Raw genomic sequence first — 24,474 nt, forward strand, 5'->3', positions numbered from 1 at the left:
GCCAGACACCAAGTGACACAAGCATGCAATATTGCACATGCACACAAGGGGGCGCACGAGTCTGGAGTTCATTTGCCGTGGCTGAAGGCCCCACATGCCCATTCTCTCTCTCAAATAAAAAAAGTTGGAGCTTCACAATGGCATTGATCTTTGGTGACAACAACCTGGTCTTGAAGTATGAAAACCTTTTTTTTTTTTTTTCTTTTGGTTTTTGAGTTAAGGTCTTGCTCTAACCCAGGCTGACCTGGAGTTCACTACGGAGTCTCAGGGTGGCCTCAAACTCACAACGATCCCCCGACCTCTGCCTCCCGAGTGCTGGGATTAAAGGCATGCACCACCACTCCTGGTGAAACTCTATTTAAAAAATATTTATTATTTATTTGCGTGTGTGTGTGTGTGAGTCTGTGTGTTATCACTGCAAACAAGCACCAGATGTACGTGTCATTTTGGTTTGGCTTTATGTGGGTGTGGGGGAATTGAAACTGAGACAGCTGGTTTTGTAAGCAAGGACCTTAAACCATCGCGCCACCTCTCCAGACCCAGAAAAGCCTTTGAAATTAGTGAGCGCATGCTTTCTGGCCATGGAGTTCTTGGCCATCTGTTTTTAATTCCTTTCACACAGTTGGAACGTTAGATCTGGAAGGGACCTTTGAGGTCTCCTGATCTAATCCAATTACTTTAAAAAGAAGGATAAAGCCCAGAGAAAGTGACTTACTGAAGCCATGCAGGAGACTGTTCTGGGGACAAATGATATGGAACTAAGGTTTCCACTCCCAGAGTTACAGGCTGTCTGAATACCTGTGGGCATTCATTCATTCATTCATTTTGCATGTGTATGTGTGCAGTATGCATGTATGTGTGTATGCATGTTCATATGTGTTCAGGTGGACCTGGAGAATAATTCCAGGTGTTTTTCCTCAGGTACACCATCCACTTCTTTTTGAGACAGGGTCTCTGGTTGGCCTGAGTTTCACAGTTAGGTTGGACTGGCTGGCTAGTGAGTTTGGGGGATCCTCCTCTCTCTACTTCCCCAGTGCTGGGCTATAGGTATGTGCCACTATGCCCAATATTTATGTGGGTGCTAGGGATCAACTACAAGTCCTTATACTTCTGAGGTAGGCACTTTGCAGACTGAGCTACCTCCCCAACCCCTTTGTATTTATTTTAGCTGCTTTAAATTTTGAAATGTAAGGTTTAGAAAGAAAGGGAGGAAGGGGCCTGGGGAGATGACTCAGAGGTTAAAGACACTTGCTTGCAAAACCTGATGGCCTGGGTTCGATTCCCCAGTACCCACATAAAGCACAAAGTGGTGCATGCATCTGGAGTTCATTTGCAGTGGCAAGAGACCCTGGCACGCTCATTCTCATTCTCTCTCTCTCCCTCCCTCTATGCTTGCAAATAAACCAATAAAATATTTCTAAAATAAAATAAACTTTGTTTTGTTTTGTTTTGTTTTGTTTTTCAAGGTAGGGTCTCACTCTAGCTCAGGCTGACCTGGAATTCACTATGTAGTATCAGGCTGGCTTCACACTCACAGCGATCCTCCTACCTCTGCCTCCCTAGTGCTGGGACTAAAGGCATGCGCCACCACACCCAGCTTAAGATAAACATTTTTTTAAAGAAAGAAAGGAAGTTAGGGAAGGAAGGAGGAGAAGAAAAAAGAGAGAAAGAAAGAAGAAGGAAAGAAAGCTCTCTCTTCTACCAGATCCTCCCTCCAGCACCAATAGCCATCTATCACTCTCTGATTTTTACTACCTTGAGGTAGGGTCTCTGTCTAGCCCAGGCTGACCTGCAATTCACTATGTAGTCTCAGGGTGGCCTTGAACGCACAGTGATCCTCCTACCTGTGCCTGCCGGGATTAAAGGTGTGTGCCACCATGACCAGCTTTTATTTTTTTCTTGAAACCAATATTAATAGCTTGGTATAATCATATCTAAATTCTATGAGTGTTTATGTACATTAAGACATAAACATACAAAGATAAAGTTTTACTCAAAACAAGAAGCTAACTTAATGATTGTTTTGAATATGAGAGTTCTGCACAATAAACCATTTCCTCTAGAAATTATCATTAAATGCAACAAACTCCACTAAAGAACCAGGATAAGACTAAGTCATGCTTGCTATGATATAATGATTCCCTCCAGGACTGAGGGAGTTAATTCCTATACCTATTAAGAGGCAGCTGCTACCCAGAAGCTGGAGGGAGTTGCCTTGGCCAAGGTCACAATTTCAGGAGAAGAGAGCACTGGTATCCACTGAAGGTCAAGGTCAAGGATCAAGGCCAGACTTTTCTGCTGAGTTGTAAGACCACTCTAAAGGATCATGTCAGCTCCGGGGTGTCCTGTGGGGCCAGTGGAGACCTCACAGAGATTGCATTGCAGCCCACCTCTGACTTTGGTCCCAAACCTACATCCTTTCCCCTGCCTCCTCTGTCTTTGTCATCACAAGAGCTTTTTCTTGGGAGCAGAAATGTACTCCAGTGACAGAGCCCTTGCCTTGCACAGACAAGGTCCTGGATGGAATTTCCAGCACTGCAAAATGATGATAATTACAATGAAAGAATCTGCTTTGGTAGTCACCGCACCTGCAATAGGTACTGTGGTGGTTTGATTCAGGTGTCCCCCATAAACTTAGGTGTTCTGAATGCTAGGTTCCCAGCTGATAGAGATTTGGGAATTAATGCCTACTGGAGGCAGTGTACTGTTGGGGGCGGGCTTATGGGCTTTATAGCCAGTTTCCCCCTGCCAGTGTTTGGCACATTCTCTTGTCCCTGTTGTCTACCTGATGTTGCCCAAGGGGGCGATGTCCATCTTCTGCTCATGCCGTTATTTTCCCCTGCCATCGTGGAGCTTCCCCTTGAGCCTGTAAGCCAAATAAACCTCTTTTTCCCACAAGCTGCTTGCTCTTGGTTGGATGATTTCTGCCAGCAATGCAAACCTGACTGTGACAGGTACCCATGTTTTGGGGACATTAAGACATTTTTTGGGGGGTGTATGTGTTAGGTGCTCATGTGTGCAGAGGCCAGAGGTCAATGTCAGGTTGTCTTCTTCAATTGCTCTCCATCTTTTCTTTATTTGAGAGAAAAATAGGCAGGGAGAGAAAAAGACAGAGGGAGAAAGAGAGAGTAGGCATGCCAGGGTCTCCAGCTGCTGCACACAAACTCCAAATGCATGCACTCCCTTGTGCATTTGGCTTACGTGGGTCCTAGGAAATATTGAACCTGGGCCCTTTGGCTTTACAGGAAAGCGCCTTAACCACTGAGCCATCTCTCCAGCCCTCTCCATCTTATTTTTGACACAGGGTCTCTCACTGAGCTGATAACTCAGTGATTAGGCTAAATTAGCCAGCAAGCCCTAGGGCTTCTCCTGTCTCTGCCTATCCAGTGCTGAGGTTATAGGCCCAGATTTTAGGTGCGTATTGGGGATCTGAACTCAGGTCTTCATGCTTGCATGGTAAGCACTTTACACACTGAACAGGCGTCCCAAGCCACTGTTGAGGCACTGTTGTTTTTTTTTTTTTCACAATGTCAAATTGATCAAGACTCGGATTTTCAAGTACATTTCTGAAACACCAAGAATTCAACAATGTTGGATTTCAATTCAAGTCACTTTTTCACACATGTGTAAAACCCTCACAATTTAATGAGAAAACAGATTTCAAAACTGAGCCCTGAAGTTTTGGGAATGAGCTGTTACATAAACTGTTGGGGAGCTATAAGCATCACAAACAGGTGTTCGAGAAAGATAGTTGCAGTGAAAGCACAAGCCATCCATACGTTGTTTGGTGTTCGTAGTCACAGAAGAGACCTGGATCCACCTCCCTCTGCCTTTTCCTGTTTCTCCTGGGCTTGCACGGTCTCTCCCTCCCTCTTCCTCTCCTTCTCCTCTCTCCCCATCACCTTATCTTTTCTCTTTATGGGTGCTCTCCATTGTATTTCTTACAATTACAATCCCTGAACACCGCCCCCCTCAAAATTTACTTACTTCTGTAAGTAAGGAAGGGAAAGTTCCACATTCTGAGAGGGGGGCACGTTTGATGGCTGGCTTTACAAGAGGAACCAAGGCTCTGTTATGGTTGTAGAGGTAAGGGACCAACTCCAGGCCAAGGGAGGAGATGGAGGGGGCTGAAGATGAGAGTAAGAAAAGGACCAAGAGCTGGAGAAATGGCTCAGTGGTTAAGGCGTTTGCCTGCAAAGCCAAAGGACCCTGGTTCAACTCTCTAGGACCCACATAAGCCAGATGCACAAGGAGGCACATGTGTCTGGAGTTCGTTTGCAATGGCTGGATTCCCTGGTGCACCCATTCTCTCTCAAATAAAAAAAAATTAAATTAAATATTTTTTTTTAAAAAAAGGGCCCAGATGGGCTGGAGAGGTGGCTTAGCGGTTAAGCGCTTGCCTGTGAAGCCTAAGGACCCCGGTTCGAGGCTCAGTTCCCCAGGACCCACGTTAGCCAGATGCACAAGGGGGCGCACGCATCTGGAGTTCGTTGGCAGTGGCTGGAGGCCCTGGCGCGCCCATTCTCAATCTCTCTCTCTCTCTCTCTCTCTGTCTCTTTCTCTCTCTGTGTCACTCTCAAATAAATAAATAAAAAATGAACAAAAACATTAAAAAAAAAAAAGGACCCAGAGATAACTGGATTTGTGCTCTGGGAGTAGCATCAGGCCCCTGAGATTTAAAGAGAGGGTGGGCATCTTGATCTTGGTGATTAGAGTTGACTGGGGGAAGTCAGAAGCAGCGTTGAGAGCAAAGGGAAGGAGGCTGGAGGCAACGGGAGGTGCTGGGAGACAAGGAAGAACACCAGAGCTGACTGGGGAACTGGTGAGGAGAACAGCGTGGTGCTGTGGCACGGAGCTTGCTCACGTGGGAGGTGAGAATGGCTGGCAATGGATGTGAGGGAACAGCAGCAGCGGTGACAGCTGCAAGATTGGCTGAAGGTCCGGGCATGAAGGAGCCTCAAGAATATGCGTAGGGGGTGGGGGACTGGAAATTCACCCTTTGGAGTGGCGCCCTGTTTTCAGTTTCACATAAGAGGATTGGCATTTCAGAAGGATCTTTCTGGAGCCTGAATAGAGACTAGGTAAGCGGGGAAAGAGGCAATGACACCAGCCAGGGAATTACCGCCCGGTGCCTTGGCAAGGGTGCCAAAGGTGTGAACTGAGTCTAAGGAACTGAGTATTCAGCAGATGGAGAAAGGTCCTGAGGGAGCGATCTAGAAGACGCACAGAACCTGCAGACAGATGGATGTTGACGTGAGGGTGTGTTAGCAGACATTCCTCCATGGGGCTCTCCTAAATGTCTTGGCATGCCGGGAGTACTGAGTACTGAGTACTGTGCCCTTGAACCTGTTCTCCAGGTTGAGTTGCAAGAAACCAGCCTTGAGGGCAGAATTGTTCACTGCTTATTATAAAGCCATGACATGACTGGGAATATAGCTCAGCCGGCAGCAAGCAAGAGTCCCTGGGTGGAGCCCCAGAACCGCAGAAAAATCCAGTATGGTGAGGCTCACCTGTAATCCCAGCGCTCAGAAGGTGCAAGCAGGAGGATCAGAAGTTCACAGTAATCCTCAGCTACAGTGAGTGACATGAATGCCTGTCTCAAACAAGCAGTGGATTCCTTGTGCACGTTGGCCTTGAGTCACCATGCAAATACAGGCTGCACACAGCAGCAGTGCCCTGGGCCACTTGCATCATTCAGCAGGGCAAGGCTGACCAGAGGACCAATGGCGATGCCTGATTCTGAATGCTCATCCACATGGCCACGCTGTGAGGGAAGTTCTTTATCTCTGCCTGGAATCTCCCCTCCCCCACCCCCAGGTAGGGTCTCACTCTAGCTCAGGCTGACCTGGAAGTCACTATGGAGTCTCAGGCTGGCCTCGAACTCACAGCAACACTCCTACCTCTGCCTCCTGAGTGTTGGAATTAAAGGTGTATGCCACTGCACCTGGCTTTTTTTGTTTGTTTGTTTGTTTTTCGTTTTTCAAAGTAGGATCTCACTCTCTAGCCCAGGCTGACCTGGAATTCACTCTGTAGTCTCGGGGTGGCCTGGAACTCACAGCAACCCACCTATCTCTGCCTCCCGAGTGCTGGGATTAAAGGCATGCACCACATGCCGGGTGTGGTGGCGCACGCCTTTAATCCCAGCACTCGGGAGGCAGAGGTAGGAGGATCGCCATGAGTTCGAGGCCACCCCAAGACTATAGAGTGAATTCCAGGTCAGCCTGGACCAGAGTGAGACCCTACCTCGAAAAACCAAAAAAAAAAAAAAAAAAAAAAGAACATTAAAAAAAAAAAGGTGTGCACCAACATGCCCAGCTTCTGCCTGGAATCTTTTACAGTACTGTCTTCTATTCCTTAAGTAACAGGCTAACTTACTCATCATCCAGTGATCACATCCAAATCACTCTTTGAGGAGAATGATCAAATCCCAGAGCCAACATTGAAAAAGGAAGATTTCCGGCTCTTCTTATGCTATCAGGTGGGGACTTTTCACCCAGAGGAAGAACTGATGTGGAGGGGAAAGAGAATGAGGTCAGTTTTACACATAATGTTTTACTGCCAACTAGGTGTGCTCCTGATATACAGGGATTGATCTTGGGAGCCCGGCGACCTCTTGGTAAATTCTGCTCCCTCGTGGAGCAGGAATCCAACTGCCCACAGGTTGGCTGTTCTCATACACAGAAGCCCACTGCCACCTTCTGCTTGCTTTCTTTGACCTGTGCCTCCGTACAATGCAACTGGGAGACCAGCTTCTTGGGAGAACCTCAGTGTGGTGGGCAACTGGTTGAAATGCGTCATTTTATATATTTGATGCATTTCATGTGTACTGTTACTGAATGCCAGCCAGAAACCTTGCATGGGTTATTTATTTGTTTGTTTGTTTGTTTATTTATTTATTTATTGGAACTTCCCCTTCCCAGACTACCCTTTCCTTTCCTCCCCCAGTTCTGTCTGTTCCAAAGGAGAAACAGCAGTGGAAGAAAGAAGACAAGTGAGATGGACAAACCAGGAGAGACCAAATAAAAGACTTTTTTTTTTTTTAAACTTGGGCAGGACCTTGGCCTATTTCCAGGTTTGATCCACATAGCACAGACTCAAATAAAGTTGTTTCTTTTTACAATACATTTCATTTTGTCTCTTCTCATCTATCATTCAATCCTAAACAATTTCTGTTCTATATATATATATATGTATATGTATATATATATATACATATATATATATATATATTTTTTTTTTTTTTTTTGAGGCAGGGCCTTGCTCTAGCCCAGGCTGACCTGGAATTCACTCTGTACTCTCAGAGTGACCTTGAACTCCTGGCAATCCTCCTACCTCTGCCTCCCAAGGGCTGGGATTAAAGGCGTGCACCACCATGCCCAGCTGTTGGACCACTTTTTAAAATTAAGGCATGGATCCAAATGATAAGAGAGCTCTGATCACTTACCTGGTCATTCAAAAGCTGATGGTTTAGGGGTGTCCAGGTGCTCATCTTGGTCTGCATTTTGGAGCCATCTATGTGTTTTGGAGGTGCAAATGCCATTATGAAAGGCCTGGATATTCTTCCATAAGAAAAATTACACCTATCAAAAGAAATGAACCATATAATCTTCATAACTCCTAAAGTAGCAATAACAGATAACTTTTGGAAAATTTCTTAAATATTTGTTTTTACTTACTTATGAGAGATGGGTGCGGGGGAGAGAGAGAGAGAATGGGCATGCCAGGCTCACCAGTCACTGCAAAAGGACTCCAGATGCATGTGCCACCATGTGTATCTGGCTTACATGGGTCCTGGGGAATGGAATCTGGGTCCTTAGGCTTCGCAAACAAGTGCCTTAGCCACTGAGCCACCTTCCCATCCCCATTAACTCTTTGTACATTGGGAGAGGAAATGGATGGAGGGATATTTACTGGGAGTTTTTTGTATGCCATTCATTTCACGTTTGCTCAATACATGTTTACAATGAGCTGGAGAGGAGTCGTATGCATTGTTATTTGTCAGGTGAAGAAAATGAGGCTCACTGAATTAACACGCCCTACCCAATATCCTATAGAATCAGACATGGGGACAAGATACCAGTTTTCCCTTTCTACGAGTTCATGCTTAAGATCTGTGCAATCAAATAACAACAAACAACAACAAAACCCCCCACAAAAATCTCATAATGTTTAAGTAAGTTAATGAATTTGTGTTGAGCCACATTCATAACTATTCTGGGCTAGAGAGGTGGTAGAACTGGGAATTGGATCACTGGATCATGAGGGAAATTCAAAATCATTTCAACAGAAAACAATTAACTTTTGTTCTTGTGATCGAACTCTTCTCCCCTCTTAACGTTCTGGTATCTACATGATAAGAGCTAGTGCCTGGCACACATGTAAGGAATGGAAGGATGTAGGGGCCAAACTCCATGCACAGACTTATGTTTGATGGACAGACTCATGCTTATTGGGGGGAAGGGGTGATCTGCCCGATTTTGGTACTCCGTATACAGTCTACTTACTTCCTTTTAACAAAAGCACTTTGATTTCCACTGGGAATCTCCTTTCCTTAATTGTGTGGTCAGTTAGGAGTGTCCAGCTGCTCATCTCTGTGTGAATTTTGGTGCCAGCAGTAGACCCCTCCCCTGCCAAGGGGTGATGAGATCAAGCTCCGGGTGGACTGGCTATTCCTACCCTCTCCGCAGAGGTGGTGCTGCAGATGGCACTGATGCCCTGAGCAGACTGCGACACTGTTGCTGCTTTATTTATTTATTTATTTATTTATTTGAGAGCGACAGACACAGACAGAAAGACAGATAGAGGGAGAGAGAGAGAATGGGAGCGCCAGGGCTTCCAACCTCTGCAAATGAACTCCAGACGTGTGCGCCCCCTTGTGCATCTGGCTAACGTGGGACCTGGGGAACCGAGCCTCGAACCAGGGTCCTTAGGCTTCACAGGCAAGCGCTTAACCGCTAAGCCATCTCTCCAGCCCTGTTGCTGCTTTTTTCAGCCCCTCCACTGCCAGGCCACAAACTCCATGTCCTTTTGTCTCTTTCGTGAGCCACTTGAAATCTTTGCACTAAATCTCCTCTTCTGTTGATGTAAGTTAGAATCTGTCTCTGGTTTTGCAATCTCCTATCCCTGTTCCTCCTCCTCTTCTTCTCACCTCCCTTTTATTTTTCATTCATTTATTTGCAAACAGAGAACATATAGAGAAGAGAGAGAGAGAGAGAGAGAGAGAGAGAGAGAGAGAGAGAGAGAGAGGGAGAAAATGGGCCACCTTGTGTGTCTGGCTTTACATGGGTACTGGGGAATTGAACCTGGGTCCTTTGGCTTTATAGGAAAGCACCTTACCTGCTAAGCTATCTCTCCGCCCGCCCCCCACCCCACCGCCCCTTTTTTTTGGCTTTTCAAGGTAAGTTCTCACTTTAGCCCAGGCTGACCTGGAATTCACTATGTAGTCTCAGGGTAGCCTCGAATTCACAGAGCTCCTCCTACCTCAGCCTCCTGAGTGCTGAGATTCAAGGTGTGCGCCACCATGCCCGATTCTTTTTTTTTTTTTCTTTTTGGTGTGGTGTGTGTGTTGTATAAATGTGTGTTGCTGATGTGGCATCCCATACACTGGCCTGTGGCAGATGGAGACATCACTCACTTATTCTTCTCTGCAATGACACTAGCCGTTTCCAAACCCCAGTGACTCTCTGCTGCCCACGTCCCATGAGACTGGGGTTACACTGCGCATGGCCATGCCCAGCTGTTTATGTGGGTTCTGGAGATACAGACACAGGAGGTCTGAGGCGCCCCTCAAGCAATCATGCTTGTGTAGGAAGTACACTTGGCCACTGAGTCATCTCTCCAGCCCTCATGTAGACATTTTAAAAAGATTTTTTTTTTTGCCTTTTCACTGTGTGTGTACATGTGTATGTGTGTGTGTGTGTGTGTGTGTGTGTACTATGCAGTGTGTGCACCATTGTGGCACCTCATATGCCCTTTTGTGGTTGGGGTTGCTCGCCTGCAATGGAACATCAGTGAGACATCGGGTGTACCATCCATCACTCTTCCATCTGGCCTTGTTTTGAGCTGGAGTATCTTTTATTTTATTTTATTAAAATTTTTTTTGTTCATTTTTCTTTGTTTATTTAAGAGCAACAGACAGAGAGAGAAAGAGGCAGAGAGAGAGAGAGCGAATCAGCACGCCAGGGTCTCCGGCCACTGCAAATGAACTCCAGATGCATGTGCCCCCTTGTGCATCTGGCTATCATGGGTCCTAGGGAATCAAGCCTCAAACCGTGGTCCTTAGGCTTCACAGGCAAGTACTTAACCGCTAAGCTGTCTCTCCAGCCCTCTTTTATTTTATTTTATTTTTTGCTTTTTTTAGGTAGGGTCTCAGTCTAGCTCAGGGCTGACCTGGAATTCACTATGTAGTCTCAGGGTGGCCTTGAACTCACAGTGATCCTCTGACCTCCCAAGTTCTGGGAGTAAAGGCATGCACCACCATGCCAAGCTTTTTTATTTTTATTTTTATTTTTATTTGTTTATTAGAGACAAAGAGAAAGAGAGAGAATGAGAGTGGGCACGCCAGGGCCTCTAGCCACTGCAAACGAACTCCAGATACACGTGCTACCATATGCATCTGGCTTACGTGAGACCTGGAGATTCGAACCTGGGTCCTTAGGCTTTGCAGGCAAGTGCCTAAACTGCCGAGCCATCTCTCCAGCCCTAGAGTCTCTTTTTACTGATTTTTGGAGCTGTGGGAGCTCCGAAGATTCTCAGGTCTCTGCTTCCCTGTGGGACTGGGGTTACAAGTGTGCATGGACATGCCCGGATGTTTTACATGGGACCTGGAAATTTGAACTCAGGTAGGGTCAGCTCCCCTCCCCCAGCCCTCATGCTTGGGCTGGAAGCATGCTTAACCACTGAGCAATCTGTTTGGCTCTTGTGTGAGTTTTTAAACGTGCGTATGTGTGTATAAAATGATCTCAACGGCTGCTGTGAAGATCATCGAAAAGGATCCTGCAGAGAGGCTAATGGCTGGTGGCCTAAGTGGTGACCCCCTGCAGTCGTGCTTAGAACTTGTCACTTACAGAGGATCTCAAAACCTGTCCTTTGGAGGGCGATGATGAACTTACTTTATGGTGGACAGTAGTTTCAGTATCCACCCCCCAGTGTGTCTGCCCTTCCTCCCCTGTGATGGTGGGTTTGCCTGCACAGGGGGAACTGATGACTGAGAAGTCTTCTTAAATGCCTGAACCCTGGGCTCCAACAAATGACCCTATAGCAGCAAATATTGGACAATTCAAAATAAATTGGAAGCTGGGCGTGGTGACGCACACCTTTAATCCCAGCACTCGGGAGGCAGATATAGGAGGATCACCGTGAGTCTGAGGCCTCCCTGAGACTACATAGTGAATTCCAAGTCAGCCTGGGCCAGAGTGAGACCCTACCTCAAAAAAACAAAAATAAAAATAAAATAAATAAATAAATAAATTGGGATGGGGCGCTGGGGCTATAGCTCTGTTGGTAGAGTGTCTGGCATGGATAAAGCCCTGGGTTAAATTACCAATACTGTACCAACTGGGCATGGTAGTGCACATCTGTAATCTCAATAATCAGGAGGTAGTAGGAGGAAGATTTCTTTTTTAATTTTTTATTTATTTATTTGAGAGCAACAGATAGAGGGAGAGAGAGAGAATGGGCGCGCCAGGGCTTCCAGCCTCTGCAAACAAACTCCAGACGCGTGCGCCCCCTTGTGCATCTGGCTAACGTGGGACCTGGGGAACTGAGACTCGAGCCGGGGTCCTTAGGCTTCACAGGCAAGCGCTTAACTGCTAAGCCATCTCTCCAGCCCAGGAGGAAGATTTGAAGTTCAAGGACATCCTCACAGCTAGTTCAAAGCCAGCCTGGGCTATATGAGTCCCTGTCTCAAAAAAACAAAAAAAAGTAAATGGAGCCAGGCATGGTGGTACACACCTTTAATCCCAGCACTCGGGAGGCAGAGATAGGAGGATCGCCGTGAGTTCGAGGCCACCCTGAGATTCCATAGAGAATTCCAGGTCAGCCAGGGCTAGAGTGAGACCCTACCTCAAAAAAAAAAAAAAAAAAAAGGTAAATAATTTGGGCCTTGGGGTATGTTTCAACAGGTGTGCTTGCCATGCAAGCGTAAGGGCCTGAGAAGGCTTGATCTGCCTTGAGTTCAATTCTCTAGCACCCACATAAACAGCTGGATGTGGCTATGCGTATCTATAACTCCAGTCCCGTGGATAGCAGAAACAGAAAACTCACTGGGACTTGCTGGTCAGCTACTCGTCTGGGTACAGTAAAAGACTGTCTCAAGTAAACACACGGATGAGTGAGAGAAGAGGGTACATGATGTTCTCCTGTGACCGTCATACGTGTGTACACAGGACACGTACATTTACATACATGTGTACATGCACCCCCCACACCCACTTTCATGTATTTATTTATTTGAGAGAGAGAGAGAGGGAGAGAGAGAGAGTGCTCCAGGGCCTCTAGCCACCACAAACCAACTCCAGATACATACACCACCTTGTGCATGTGGCTTATGTGGGTACTGGGGAATCAAACCTGGGTCTTTAAGGTTTCACAGGCAAGCACTTTTAACCACTAAGCAATCTCTCCAGCCCCTAAAATATTTCTTTTCTTTTTAAAAATTTTAAAATTTATTTATTTAAGAGAGAGAAAGAGGCAGACACAGAGAGAGAATGGACGTAGCAGGGCTTCTAGCCACTGCAAACAAACTCAAGATGCATGTGTATCTGGCTTATGTGGGTACTGGAGAATCAAACCTAAGTCATCTCGTAAGTCATAAATATATATATATACATATATATATATATGTTTATTGTTGTCTTGCTTTTCTGTTTTTGAGATAGGTTCTCACTCTAGCCCAGGCTGATCTGGAACTCACTCAGTAGCCATAGATTGACCTCTAACTCACAGTGATCCTCCTACCTCTGCCTCCCAAGTGCTTGGATTCAACGAGTGCACCACCATGCCCAGAAATAATTTATTTATTTTTTTAATTATTTTATATTTAATTGTTATTTATTTATTTGAGAGAGAGAGGCAGATAGAGAGAATGGGCATGCCAGGGCCTCTGGCCACTGCAAACGGACTCCAGACACATGCACCACCTTGTGCATCTGGCTTATGTGGGTCCTGGGAGTTGAACCTGAGTCCTTTGGCTTTGCAAACAAGCTTCTTAACTGCTAAGCCATACCTCCAGCCCAATAAAAGATTTCAAATAAAAAAGTCGTTACTTTTCAGCTGAAATGGGATTTCTCCAGTCACTTCATCTGACACCTCTGAGGGTCTCAACTGACATATCATATTTGCTCTCAGATTTTTGCCCCAGCTGAAGATGAGGCACTGTTTTGCACCCTTACAGACACTTTCGGTGCCGCCTTCCCTCAATTCTCTGCCACCAGAGCACTGGTGTGAAGGGGCTCAGATCAGCCCTTGGTTGTTTTAGCTCCTAAGGGTTAATTATCTAAGTCACCATATTCACAGCTAACTTACAAAAGGCATAAGAAATGGTTTGGTGATAACATTATCATCATATCATATTATCCTAGCAGCTAGAGATGCAAGAACATATAAGCAGGCAAACTACAGATTCAAAGCATGGCCACTAGGCCAGAACTTCCTAAGTAAACAATCTATATCATTTGTTGTTATTGCTATTTCTTTTCTTTTTTTTTGGGGGGGGGGTGTTCAGGTAGGGTCTCAGTCTAGCCCAGTTTGACCTAGAATTCACTCTGTATTCTCAGCATGGCCTCAAACTCACAGTGATCCTCCTACCTTTGCCTCCTGAGTGCTGGGATTAAAGGCGTGCACCACCATGCCTGGCTCTGTTTTTGTTTTTAAGATACAATCTTTCTTTATAGTCCAGGCTGGCCTCAAGCTAATGGTCCTCTCACCTCAGCCTCCCCAGTGCTAGGATTATAAATATGTGTCACCCTCTGTGGCCTCTTTGTTCCTCCTTCCCTCTTTCTCCTTTTCTTTCTTTCTTTTCTTTTCCCCTTCCTTTCTTGCAGCAGCTATTTTACATTCTATTCCACAGCCATGAAGCTATGAATCCTTTTCCTAGAAAAATGCATAGGAAGCCAAAATTTTGCTTACTTCTGGTTAAAAACCCATGCTTTAAGCTTAGAAATGCCCTCAACTCCCAGTTTGTACAGAATGCCATGTGACTTATATTGGGCAGCATTTCTGAGGGAGGACAAAGAGCCTTGCTCTGTGATACCCTAAGAGTCTGTACTGGCTGTTTTCCTCCTCCTGGTTCCTCAGAGCTGGAAACCACTTGGATTTATTCTTTCTTCCAAGCAAGAATGACTGTGGTTTCCAGAAGGTGCCGCCTTCTTGGTGAAATAGTCCTGCAGAAGCATGCCAATGGTGTGTCCTGCCTCGTCTTTTGTGATTATCTTTTTCCCATTTTGTCCTCCTCCCTCCATCCCAGAAGATGAGCAGTCTGCATAGTTTGCATGTATACACACGTTTACAGCAGACATGACTGGCTATCATTAAAAAAATAGAGCTTGGGGCTGGAGAGATGGTTCAATAGTTAAGGGGCTTGCCACAAAGGCTCAGGACCAGAGTTTGATTACCCAGTACCCCGGTAAAGTCAGATGCAAGAGTGGCACAGGTATCTGGAGTTCATTTACAGTGGCTAGAGGCCCTGGCACATCCATTCTCTCTCGCACATGCAAATAAAAAAATATTTCAGAAACAAACACACAGAAATTGGAAGCTGGTGTGGGCGGTGCAAGTACTGAGTAGGCAGGGTGAGGAGGATCGTTGTGAGTTAGAGGCCAGCCTGACAGTGAGTTTCAGCTCAGCCTGGGCTAGTGAGACCCTGCCTTGAAAAAGCAAACAAACAAACCAACCAGAAATTGGGCTGATGAGATGGCTCAGCAGTTAAAGAGACTCACTTGCAAAGCCTGATGGCCCAGTTTCAATTCCCCCATACCCACATAAAGCCAGATGCACAAGGTGGTGCATGCATCTGGAGTTCATCTGCAGTGGCAGAAGGCTCTGGTACACCCACATTCACTCTGTCTGCCTCTATCTCAAATAAACAAAAATATTTTAAAAACAGAAGTTTATTTAAAACACACACACACAAAATATGTCCCCACTCTGTCAAAATAAATCAGATTGTCTCACTGTCTTCCACAGTTAAGACTTGCTTTCCTGTGACCTGTTTTCCCTATAGTGTCTGCCTGTGAATGTTTACCTTTAATGTTTCTTGGGATTAAAAAAACATGTAGTCCCCTTGCTCCAATATATGGCTCCAGTTCTAAGTTCAACAGCCAGCATTGACTCTCAATGGTTACACACTTCCAATCTGGTTTTCTAAGCCACTCTTCACATCATCACTATTATTCAACAATTTTACTGAAGACCTGTGAGCCACAAGTTAGGGACATAAAGATAAGAGTTTCTGCTCTAATGGAACTCACATTGGACTGTGTGCGTGCGTGTATGTGTTAAAATAATATATGTTAAACAATATATATTTTTATAATTTTATTTATTTGCAAGTAGAGAGACAGAGAGAGAGAGAATGAATGAATGAGAATGGGCATGCCAGGGCCTTGTGCCACTGCAAACAAACTCCAGACACATGCACTGCTTTGTGCATCTGCGTTTATGATGTGGGTACTGGGGAGCTGAACCCAGGCCTTCAGGCTTTGCAAACAAGTGCCTTTAACTGCTGAGCCATCTCTCCAGACACCCACACCCACATTAAAACCTAGTTGATCGTGCTTCACCTCAAAAACCTTCACAGCTCACTAATGGCTGCAGAATCCAGACTCGACATGGAGGACTGGAGACTCACTACCCCGACCTCTCTTTCCAGCCCCATTCCCCGCTTCATACACTCTCTGCCCAGACACACAGAACACAGGATCACTCTGAGAACCTGGCACAAAGCCATGATGCTTCTTTGCTTGTATGTTTTTCTGACACTATTTATCTGAATTCTAATCGTGACCCTACATAATAGATGCTCAGTATTTAGACCTGTTAAATCAATGGAAGAAAGAGCTATAATGGTGTGTGTGGAGAGGGAGCAGTTTAAGGATTAAAACCTAGAGAAAACTGAGAGGGGGAGGGGATATGATGGAGAGTGCAATTGTGAAGGGGAAAGTGGGGGAGGGAATTATCATGTTTATTGTCTATAATTATGGAAGCTGTCAATAATAATTTAAAAATACTTAGGGAAAATTCAGAACATTATGAACCAAGCACTAGGGAAATACTCAGGATGACTGGGTTTTTATTTGGAATTTACAAGGCAGAATAAAATTGAGATTGTCTGCTAACACACAATTTACACTGTAATATAATCACACAAGGGGATCTCAAGTATGTTCAGGAAATAGGATATGGCTACATGAAATCCAAATTCACCATATATTCAACTAGTTAAAAACGTGCCAAGGGCTGGAGAGATGGCTTAGCAGTTAAGGCGCTTCCCTGCGAAGCCTTAAGGACCCAGGTTCGATTCCACAGAACCCATGTGAGCCAGCTGCACATGGTGTCACATGCGTCTGGAGGTCGTTTGATTCTCTCTCATAAATAAATAAACAAAAATAAAATATTAAAAACTAGCAAGAACTGTAACGCATTGCAAAAAGCTAATGTTTAGTGGGCAATTAATGGTGATCTGTTCATTTCACAGGCATGAGATGTCTGACATTTAAACTACTCCTGAGATGGGAGAGCAAAATGCAGCCCTGACAGAGCTTGTGGGAAATCAAGAGCTGTCCAAAACAGTCTCCATCTTTTCCCTGCCCTGCCCACTGTCCTCACCTCTTTTAGCTCGTCTCCTTCTTCAAGCCTCTGGCTCTGGGGTTGCCATAGTTGCGCTGGGTCGTAGGTTTTCCTTTGACTCCTTCCAGCCCCCACCCACTTTCGACCAGTCCAATCACCATCTATAAACCCGATTGCTGGCATCCGGGATCTCTTAGGCAACAATGTGGGGTCTGTTGATTGGCCGGGACAATCCAGGAGGAGCTGGCTCCAAAATTGGGCACAGAAAGAAAATGGGAAAAAAAAAAAAAAAAGCGCGGACGCCAAGTGGGTGGGAGCGGCTGTGCCATCCTGATAGAATGGATGTTAAGACGAAGAGTGCACCCCCCGAACTGGGTGCACTGAAAGCTTCCTTCAAGAGGAGCTGCATTTGAGTTTCCAAAACAGCCTTTCCTTACTGAGCATGCCCAGTTACATGGTTCTGGTCACTCAGATACGCAGGCTCCACTTTGCCAGGTTTTAAGAGCGCCCACTAGGTAAAAGAGGGTTGGGGGAAAAAAAAAGAGAGCTCAAAGGACTTCCTGGGAGAAAGGCGCCTGCAGCAGGTAATGGGAGGACGCGGGGGGGAACTGCCCAGAAGGGGCATAATGTCGCTCCAACACGAATTTTGGTTTGTTGGTTTTATGAGTAACAGATACACCCGGGAACCAGCAGATGGCATGCCGTCAGAATCTCTGAATCTGGGTCTCTTAAAATCCAGGCACAAGTTTAAAATTTATTTATTTACTTTATTTATTTGAGAGAGAGCGCGCGTCAGGGCCTTTAGCCGCTGCAAACGAACTCCAGAAGCATGTACCACCTTGTGCATCTGGCTTACGTAGGTCCTAGGGAATCGAACCTTGGTCCTTTGGCTTGGCAGGTAAGTGCCTTAGCTGCTAAGCCATCCCTCCAGCTCATCCAGGCAAATTTAATGAACTGTATTGAAAGCCTACCTCAGAGTGAGGGCTAGAGAATGCAAAGATTTAAAAGAAAGAAAAAAAGAAAGAATGGAAAAAATAAATAAATAAAAAACTGGGAGTGTGTTCCCAATACTCAGGAAGTGAAAGCAAGAGGATCAGGAGTTCAAGGCCAGCCTTGGCAAAATAGCAAGTTCAAGAACCACCAGTCCATCTCAAGACAATAAAAAGTAGAATGAAATCTAATGACCAAAACTATAAAATGCAATGTGTGTGTGTGTGTGTGTGTGTGTGTAAAACAACGAAGGGAAGGCTCAGGAACATAACGGCTGTGATGAACTCATAACTAAGTGCTGGAGAATCCCAGAACTGAGCTTCTTGGGCAGTGCAAAGCGACTTACGAGCACCAGCTTACTAAGAAGAACTCTTAGAATAATAAAACAAAACAACAGTAATAACAACAACAAAACAGTGACAATGTTTTGTACTAACTCCTCCAACTTAAGGAAACGTACTGACCCTCTGTGTTGTCCAATTTTTAGATAGGCCACATTTGTGCATCTCCAGTTTAAATGGAAAAGAGGAAGTGGATCTCTGAGAGATTACTTCCCTTAAGTTAACAAAGGATCATTAAATGGCCAAGCTGAAACTAGAACCTCAGTTGTCTGAATTCCAACCTAGTGGTTTTCCACAAGGCCAGGTTGTATGTAAATGAATAAACAAAGCCTTTGGGGGCGGTCTGGGGGAGGTAGGTAGATGTAATACTAAATTACCATGCATTACCAGTTAACATTTATGGTTTCAAAAAAACGGGTTCATCCAGAACAAGACCAGTTTTAACAATGCCCAGGCAGCTGAGCCTCTCTCTGTGAAGTTCCCACTCATTAGAGACTTTCTATTGGTTATGACCACATGTAAGGAAAGCCAGATGGAACATACAGAGCATCTTATGATTATCCCTGTGGGATCTGAATATTTTTCACCCTGAGAGATGGCCCTTTTTTGTCATTGATCTGAACAGCATCTTCTGGGTCCCCTCCTGTACTAAAAGCTTTTCCATCTGACTGGTCCCCCAAAGGAGAATGAGTCACCCTATTCCCACTGTGGTCCCTCTGAGTCACCCATTCCAACTGTGTTCCTAATGAGTTCAGGCACACACAGCCCAATGTCTGATACTTCAATATAACCTATACATGGAGCAAATAAAATGTAACAAAAAGCTAGGGGACTTCTTAAAGATTTCCTTGTATTAAAATTGTTTCAAAGTGCTCCCTTTTGCTTTGTATAGTTAAAAATTTTTTTAAAAATTAATTTACTTAAAAGAGAAGGGGCAGGGAGGAAGAGACAGAGAGAGAGAGGGAGAAAAGGGGCACACCAAAGCCTCTTACCACTGCATACTCCAGACGTATGTGCCACTTTGTGCATATGGTTTTATGTGGGTACTAGGGAATCAAACCTAGACCTGCAGGCTTTGTTTGCAAGAAAGTGCCTTTAATAGCTGAGCCATCTCCTCAGCCCAGTGTATATTTTTGGTGGGTTTTTTTTGTTTGTTTGTTTTGTTTTTGAGGTAGGGTCTCACTCTGGCTCAGGCTGACCTGGAATTCACTATGTAGTCTCAGGGTGGCCTCAAACTCTTGGCAATCCTCCTACCTCTGCCTCTGTTTTTTTTTTTTCAAGGTAGGGTCTCACTCTGGCCCAAGCTGACCTGGAATTCACTATATAGTCTCAGGGTGGCCTCAAACTCACTGTGGTCTCCTACCTCTTCCTCCTCAGTGCTGGGATTCAAGGTGTGTGCCACCATGCCCATGCAGCTCAGTGTATTTTTAACAGATATACAGTAGTCGCTACTGCAAACTTCTCAGAATTCACCCCTTCCTGTCTGCCTATAGGCTGCCATTGTGAGACATTGTATGTAGCCTTCTTGTCAACTTCTAATGTTTTTATTATGTTTGTCCTTCTACACATCAGAGCCACCATCATTCACATATACTGTAGCTTGCTTTTCATGAAATGAATATATTTCTGAGACTTAATCATGTCAAATCTTGTGACACTTTCTACAGCATTCCCACCTCCCAATGGGAGCCACTAGTGATGTGACCTATGCCTGTTGTTGCAGGATGACAGTTTCTATAGGATGATGTGTAAATTGAGTAAAAAAAAAAATGCTCCTGGCAGCATATCTCCAGAGATTTCTGAGCCATTGGGGATCTGGAAATAAACAAAACTGTCACACAGAGCCAGGCATGGTGGCACAGGCCTTTAATCCCAGCACTCAGGAGGCAGAGGTAGGAGGATCAGTGTGAGTCTGAGGCCACCCTGACACTACATAGTGAAATCCAGGTCAACCTGAACTAGAGTGAGCCCCTACCTCAACCTTCCTACCTCAGCCTCCTGAGTGTTGGGATTAAAGGTCAGGTTTGATTCCCCAGGACCCACGAGTAAGCCAGGTGCACAAGGTGGCACATGCATCTGGAGTTCGTTTGCGGAGGCTAGAGACCTTGGTGTGCTCCGTGTCTCTCTCTCTCAAATAAATCAATAAAAAATACAATAAAGACCAGCCCCGCCACGCCCAGTTTGCTTCTCTGTTTCAGAGTGCCCCTGCCCCCAGCCGTGGAGTTGTGAACCGCTTCTCGCTTCTTCATTACCCATCGTCCCCACCCCACCACCCAACAACCCCAGGTTAGCACATTGGCTTTCCGAACAGGTTGTTGGCTATATCATGCAATCACAGCCTCCCCGGCTTGAGGAAACCTGGATTCTCCAAGCTCCTGTACGTAGCAGGGCTTTGCATATTTCTGATCGCCCGCAGAGCTAGGAACCCTCCCCCCCCTCCCCCCCCGGCTCAGAGCATCCCTCAAAACTCTGAAGCCGTGCGTGGTGGCGCAGACCTTTTTAACCCCAAGCACTCAGGAGGAGGCAGAGGCAGGAGAACGATCGCCGTGAGTTCGAGGCCAGCCTGAGATTACATAGTGACTTCCAGGTCAGCCTGGGCTAGAGCGAGACCTTACTTCCAAAAACTAACCCACTCCCCCCCCCCCCCAAAAAAAAAAAAAAACACAAAACTCTGAGGCCGAGGACCACCAAGCACCACCAGTCAGTGACAGCGCAGAGCCCAGGCTGCAAGCGGGGGAGGGAGGAGCCGCCGCGCGCGCGCGCGCGCGCGCGCGCACCGCGCATGCGCCAGTCGTGAGCGCGCACCTCCCGCGGGGCCGCGCGCCTGGGCGCTCGCAGCCGCTCGCGGTCGCGGTCGCGGGGAGGTGCGCGCGGGCGGTCCTCCGCCGCCGTGAGGACCCCCCCGGGGACGCGCGGGCCGCTCGAGGCCAGCGCCGCCGCCAGCCAGCCCGGTCGGAAGCGGACGCTGAGGTGCGAGGTGAGGCCGGGCGGGGGTGAGGGTGCTGGTGAGGGCGGGTGAGGGGATGTGGAGACTGTGGAGACGCCGCGGCGGCGGCCGCTCGCGCCTCACCCGGTGTCTGCGAAGCCGCCGCCGCCGCCGCCACCTCCGGGATCGTTATTATTCGGTGTCGCGGCCACAACAAAAGCCTCGGCGGCGGAGTGGCTGGTTCGTCTGTGTGTGTGTGTGGGGGGGGAGGAGAGATGGATTCCGACGGGTCGCCGACGCGGAGTTCGGGGCTCCGGGGGCGGGGAGGTGGCCCGCGGGGACCAAGATGCCCGTGGAGACGGAGAAGCCGGGCCACCGTCCCGCCCGCGCGGGGCAACCTGTGCGAGTGTGCTTGTCGCGCCCGCCCGCCCGCCCGCTCTGTCACGGACGACAGGACCCGGCCGGGGCTTGAACCGGCTCCTGCGCCCGGCGCCGCGGGGGCGTCAGTGCGAGGACAATGCGCCCGGGGCCGGCGCGCACCACCTCGCCGAGCCCAGCTGGCTGGCAGCATCCCGCCGGCCTTAAATAAAACGCCGTGCCTAAAAGTTGTCCCCTTTCCTGCCCGTCACTTCTGCGAAGTCTCGGGACCCCCTCCGCCGCTGCCCCGCTGCTCCCCCCCCCCCACCCCCCAGCCCCCGCCGCCGGGGTAGCTCGCGCCCGGCGTCTGGACCGCGGCACGCAGCAGCCCGGTGATGGGCGATGAATCCGTAGCGTCCGAAAGAAAGGCGTCGGGATACCCAGCATCCGGAGGCTTTTGGACATCTTTGGAGTCAGGGGCCCTCTTCTTGGAAGACAGAGGCTTTTTAATTTTTATTTATTTATTTTTTGAGAGAGAAGATGAACAAAATCGCATGCCGTTAATTGGACGAGAGGAGACCTAAAGTTGAAAAAAAATATATATATATATTAGGAAACAGGTCTGGGTTTTACTATAAATGAACACCAGAATTTGAGTTTCCTTCTGAATTTCTGGAACTGCAGCGGCAGAGCCAGACCATCCTCACCGGGGGACTTCTAGGCAGAAGTACCCAGCCAAATTTTAGGTTATGAAGAGTCGTTTCAAGGAGACCTGGGATGTTTATTGATGGTAATTGAGTTACTTTTGTAAAGCCGATACGTGAGCAAGGAAACAAAGAGCTGACTGGCATTAAGCACGTTACCTCCCCCTCCTCAACCTTCTTTAGCCCTTAGTGGTTTTGCTGGTGGCATTATGGGTTGGGAAAGGAATCCTGAATCCTGAGGTCTGTTATTAAGAAGCCGGTGCTTTAGCGTGGTGGCTCATACCTGTATTCTCAGCAGTGGGGAGGCTGAAGTAGTAGGATCACTGCGAGAGATCCCAGGGCAGCCTGGGCTAGGTAGTGAAATCGTTTTGACAAGAAAAAAGTTACAGCTAAAATAAAACAAATACAAAAACCAGGAGCAGGTTACTGCCTAAGGTAAATGCTTTCTATCTTTGCTTTCCAACAAATCCATACTGCCCTTTCCAGGAAACAAAAACAAAAACAAAAAACCTCCTATTTGAGCTATATCAAACCACAACATTAAGATAAAAAAGATTCAGAGTTAGGGAGCCAAGGAAAGAAGTTGTAAATACTTGCCTGGTTGGAAGGATAACCGAAAGATTAAATATAACTGTGAGTTGCAGCCCTTGCCAGGCTTACCCATATTTAGTAAAATACTGTCTGGTGCTGTTCCCCTTGCCCTCTGAATGTTTTGAAACTATTAGGAAAATAAGTACATGTTTGATAAAGTTTACTATGCTGCCCTTTCTTCCTACTTTGTTTTCTCCCCTCATCTAGTACTAATTATATATGTATGTATGTGTGTGTGTGTATGTATGTATGTGTATGTGTGTGTGTGTGTATGTATGTGTGTGTGTGTGTGTGTGTGTATATATATATATATATACACACACACACACACACACATACATATATATATATATATATATGTATGTATGTATGTATAGTCTCCTCTTCTAAATTGATAACAGGGTCCCATTAATAAAAGGAGAAGAAAGGACTTCAGGTTCCTAGGCACTTTCATTTTTCCCCTCATCTTAATGACCATATTTCTTTGAGCTTTATTTGGTGTTTTGAGTATCTAGATGTGTTTTTTTTCTTGGGAGTTTCATGGTTGAGATAGCTGTAGTAGAAAGTATTGAGAGAACTTTTAATAGCAAACTGCATAGACTTTCTTTGTATAGTACAACGTGAAACCTTTATCATCCAGGAAGAAAAGAGATTTCCCCCCTCCCCTTGCACAATACATTGTTTCCCATTTGACTTCTTGGAGGGGAAGAGGGTCTACCCGTTAACACTTTATGTTTATTACTAAAACTCTTAAGATTTTATACTGAAAACTCATGAGCATTTTAGTTTGTTGATGTTAGGCTGTTGTGGACTTTATTTTCTTTAGGTGACAGGTGGTAGAAAACACTTTGTATCAAATCTTTATTTCCTTTCATAGGGGAGAATTGTATTGCCTGAAGTTTTTTTATTCCCCCCAAACCCTAGAATTATGCTCGCTTGAAGCTGAAGCAGTGCACAGAAAGAAGAACATAAGAAGGATGGCTTCAAAAGTAAATACGAGGCACATTGCTCAGTAGAGACTGGGAGAGAAATGTGAGGTTATAAGGGGAAAAAAATGAGATTTTCAGTGGTGATTTTTCTCTAAGGCTAGAAATAGATGTTTGAAGACTAAGAGCTCTTCTGTGGCTAGGAAAGAGGCTGCTGTGTCAGAAATGAATTCCCTCTCTTGGCTTTCTAGGTTATTGTGCTGGAAACCACTGAGTTTGGAGGATCCAAGGGATGCATTGTACATGAAACTTGAGAAGAATATAACTAGGCTAGTGAGCTTAACACAGGCTGTTCCCTCACATTGTACTGCTGTCTCACTGAAATAATGCTGCAGTGAATGCATAGAAATGATGCAGTCTTGTCAAGGGGCAAGGGTAGACAGGCTTGAAATTTCCTGATGAAAATTCAGAGTTTTCTGATAAACAGATTTTAATTAGTGAGAAAAGCTGGGCTGGAATTTCGGTCTTTTTTTTTTTTTTAACCCCAGAATTGAGCCATCTTTAGGGCTGTGGATTTAGCTTAGTTGGTGGAGTGCTTGTCTGGCACATACAAGGAAGGCTCTGGGTTCAGTTCCCATTACCACCAAGACCAAACAATCTATTCAGCTTTGAACTTCCCAGTTGTTGTTATTTTTATGTTTTTTTTTTTGTTGTTGTTTTTGAGGTAGGGTCTTGCTCTAGCCCAGACTGATCTGGAATTCACTATGTAGTCTCAGGGTGGCCTTGAATGCATGGCAGCCCTCCTACCTCTGCCTCCTGAGTGTTGGGATTAAAGGTGTGTGCCACCATGCCTG

General features: G+C 46.2%; 2 protein-coding genes across 6 annotated transcripts in view; one reads left to right on the forward strand and one right to left on the reverse strand.

The window, feature by feature from the left end:
* The window catches only part of Fbxo16 (F-box protein 16), an 82,320-nt gene extending 65,266 nt beyond the window's left edge, over positions 1 to 17,054 (reverse strand). For 3 of the 4 annotated variants that reach the window (XM_045131353.1, XM_045131354.1, XM_045131355.1), the window contains exons 1-2: positions 16,825 to 17,054; positions 7,445 to 7,580 (exon numbers count right to left, since the gene is read on the reverse strand). In XM_045131353.1, the coding sequence (XP_044987288.1) occupies positions 7,445 to 7,540 (96 nt within the window). In that variant the 5' untranslated portion in view covers positions 7,541 to 7,580; positions 16,825 to 17,054. The remainder of the gene's footprint in view (positions 1 to 7,444; positions 7,581 to 16,824) is intronic. The other variant, XM_045131352.1, reaches the window with a different exon arrangement.
* Positions 17,055 to 20,991: 3,937 nt separating this feature from the next.
* Positions 20,992 to 24,474, forward strand: part of Fzd3 (frizzled class receptor 3) — an 81,569-nt gene continuing 78,086 nt past the window's right edge. Inside the window, exon 1 of one of the 2 annotated variants that reach the window (XM_045131341.1) lies at positions 20,992 to 21,093. The gene's annotated coding sequence lies outside the window, so the exon portion shown is untranslated. The remainder of the gene's footprint in view (positions 21,094 to 24,474) is intronic. The other variant, XM_045131342.1, reaches the window with a different exon arrangement.

This window comes from Jaculus jaculus, chromosome 12 (assembly GCF_020740685.1).
Source record: "Jaculus jaculus isolate mJacJac1 chromosome 12, mJacJac1.mat.Y.cur, whole genome shotgun sequence".
NCBI classification, from domain to species: domain Eukaryota; kingdom Metazoa; phylum Chordata; class Mammalia; order Rodentia; family Dipodidae; genus Jaculus; species Jaculus jaculus.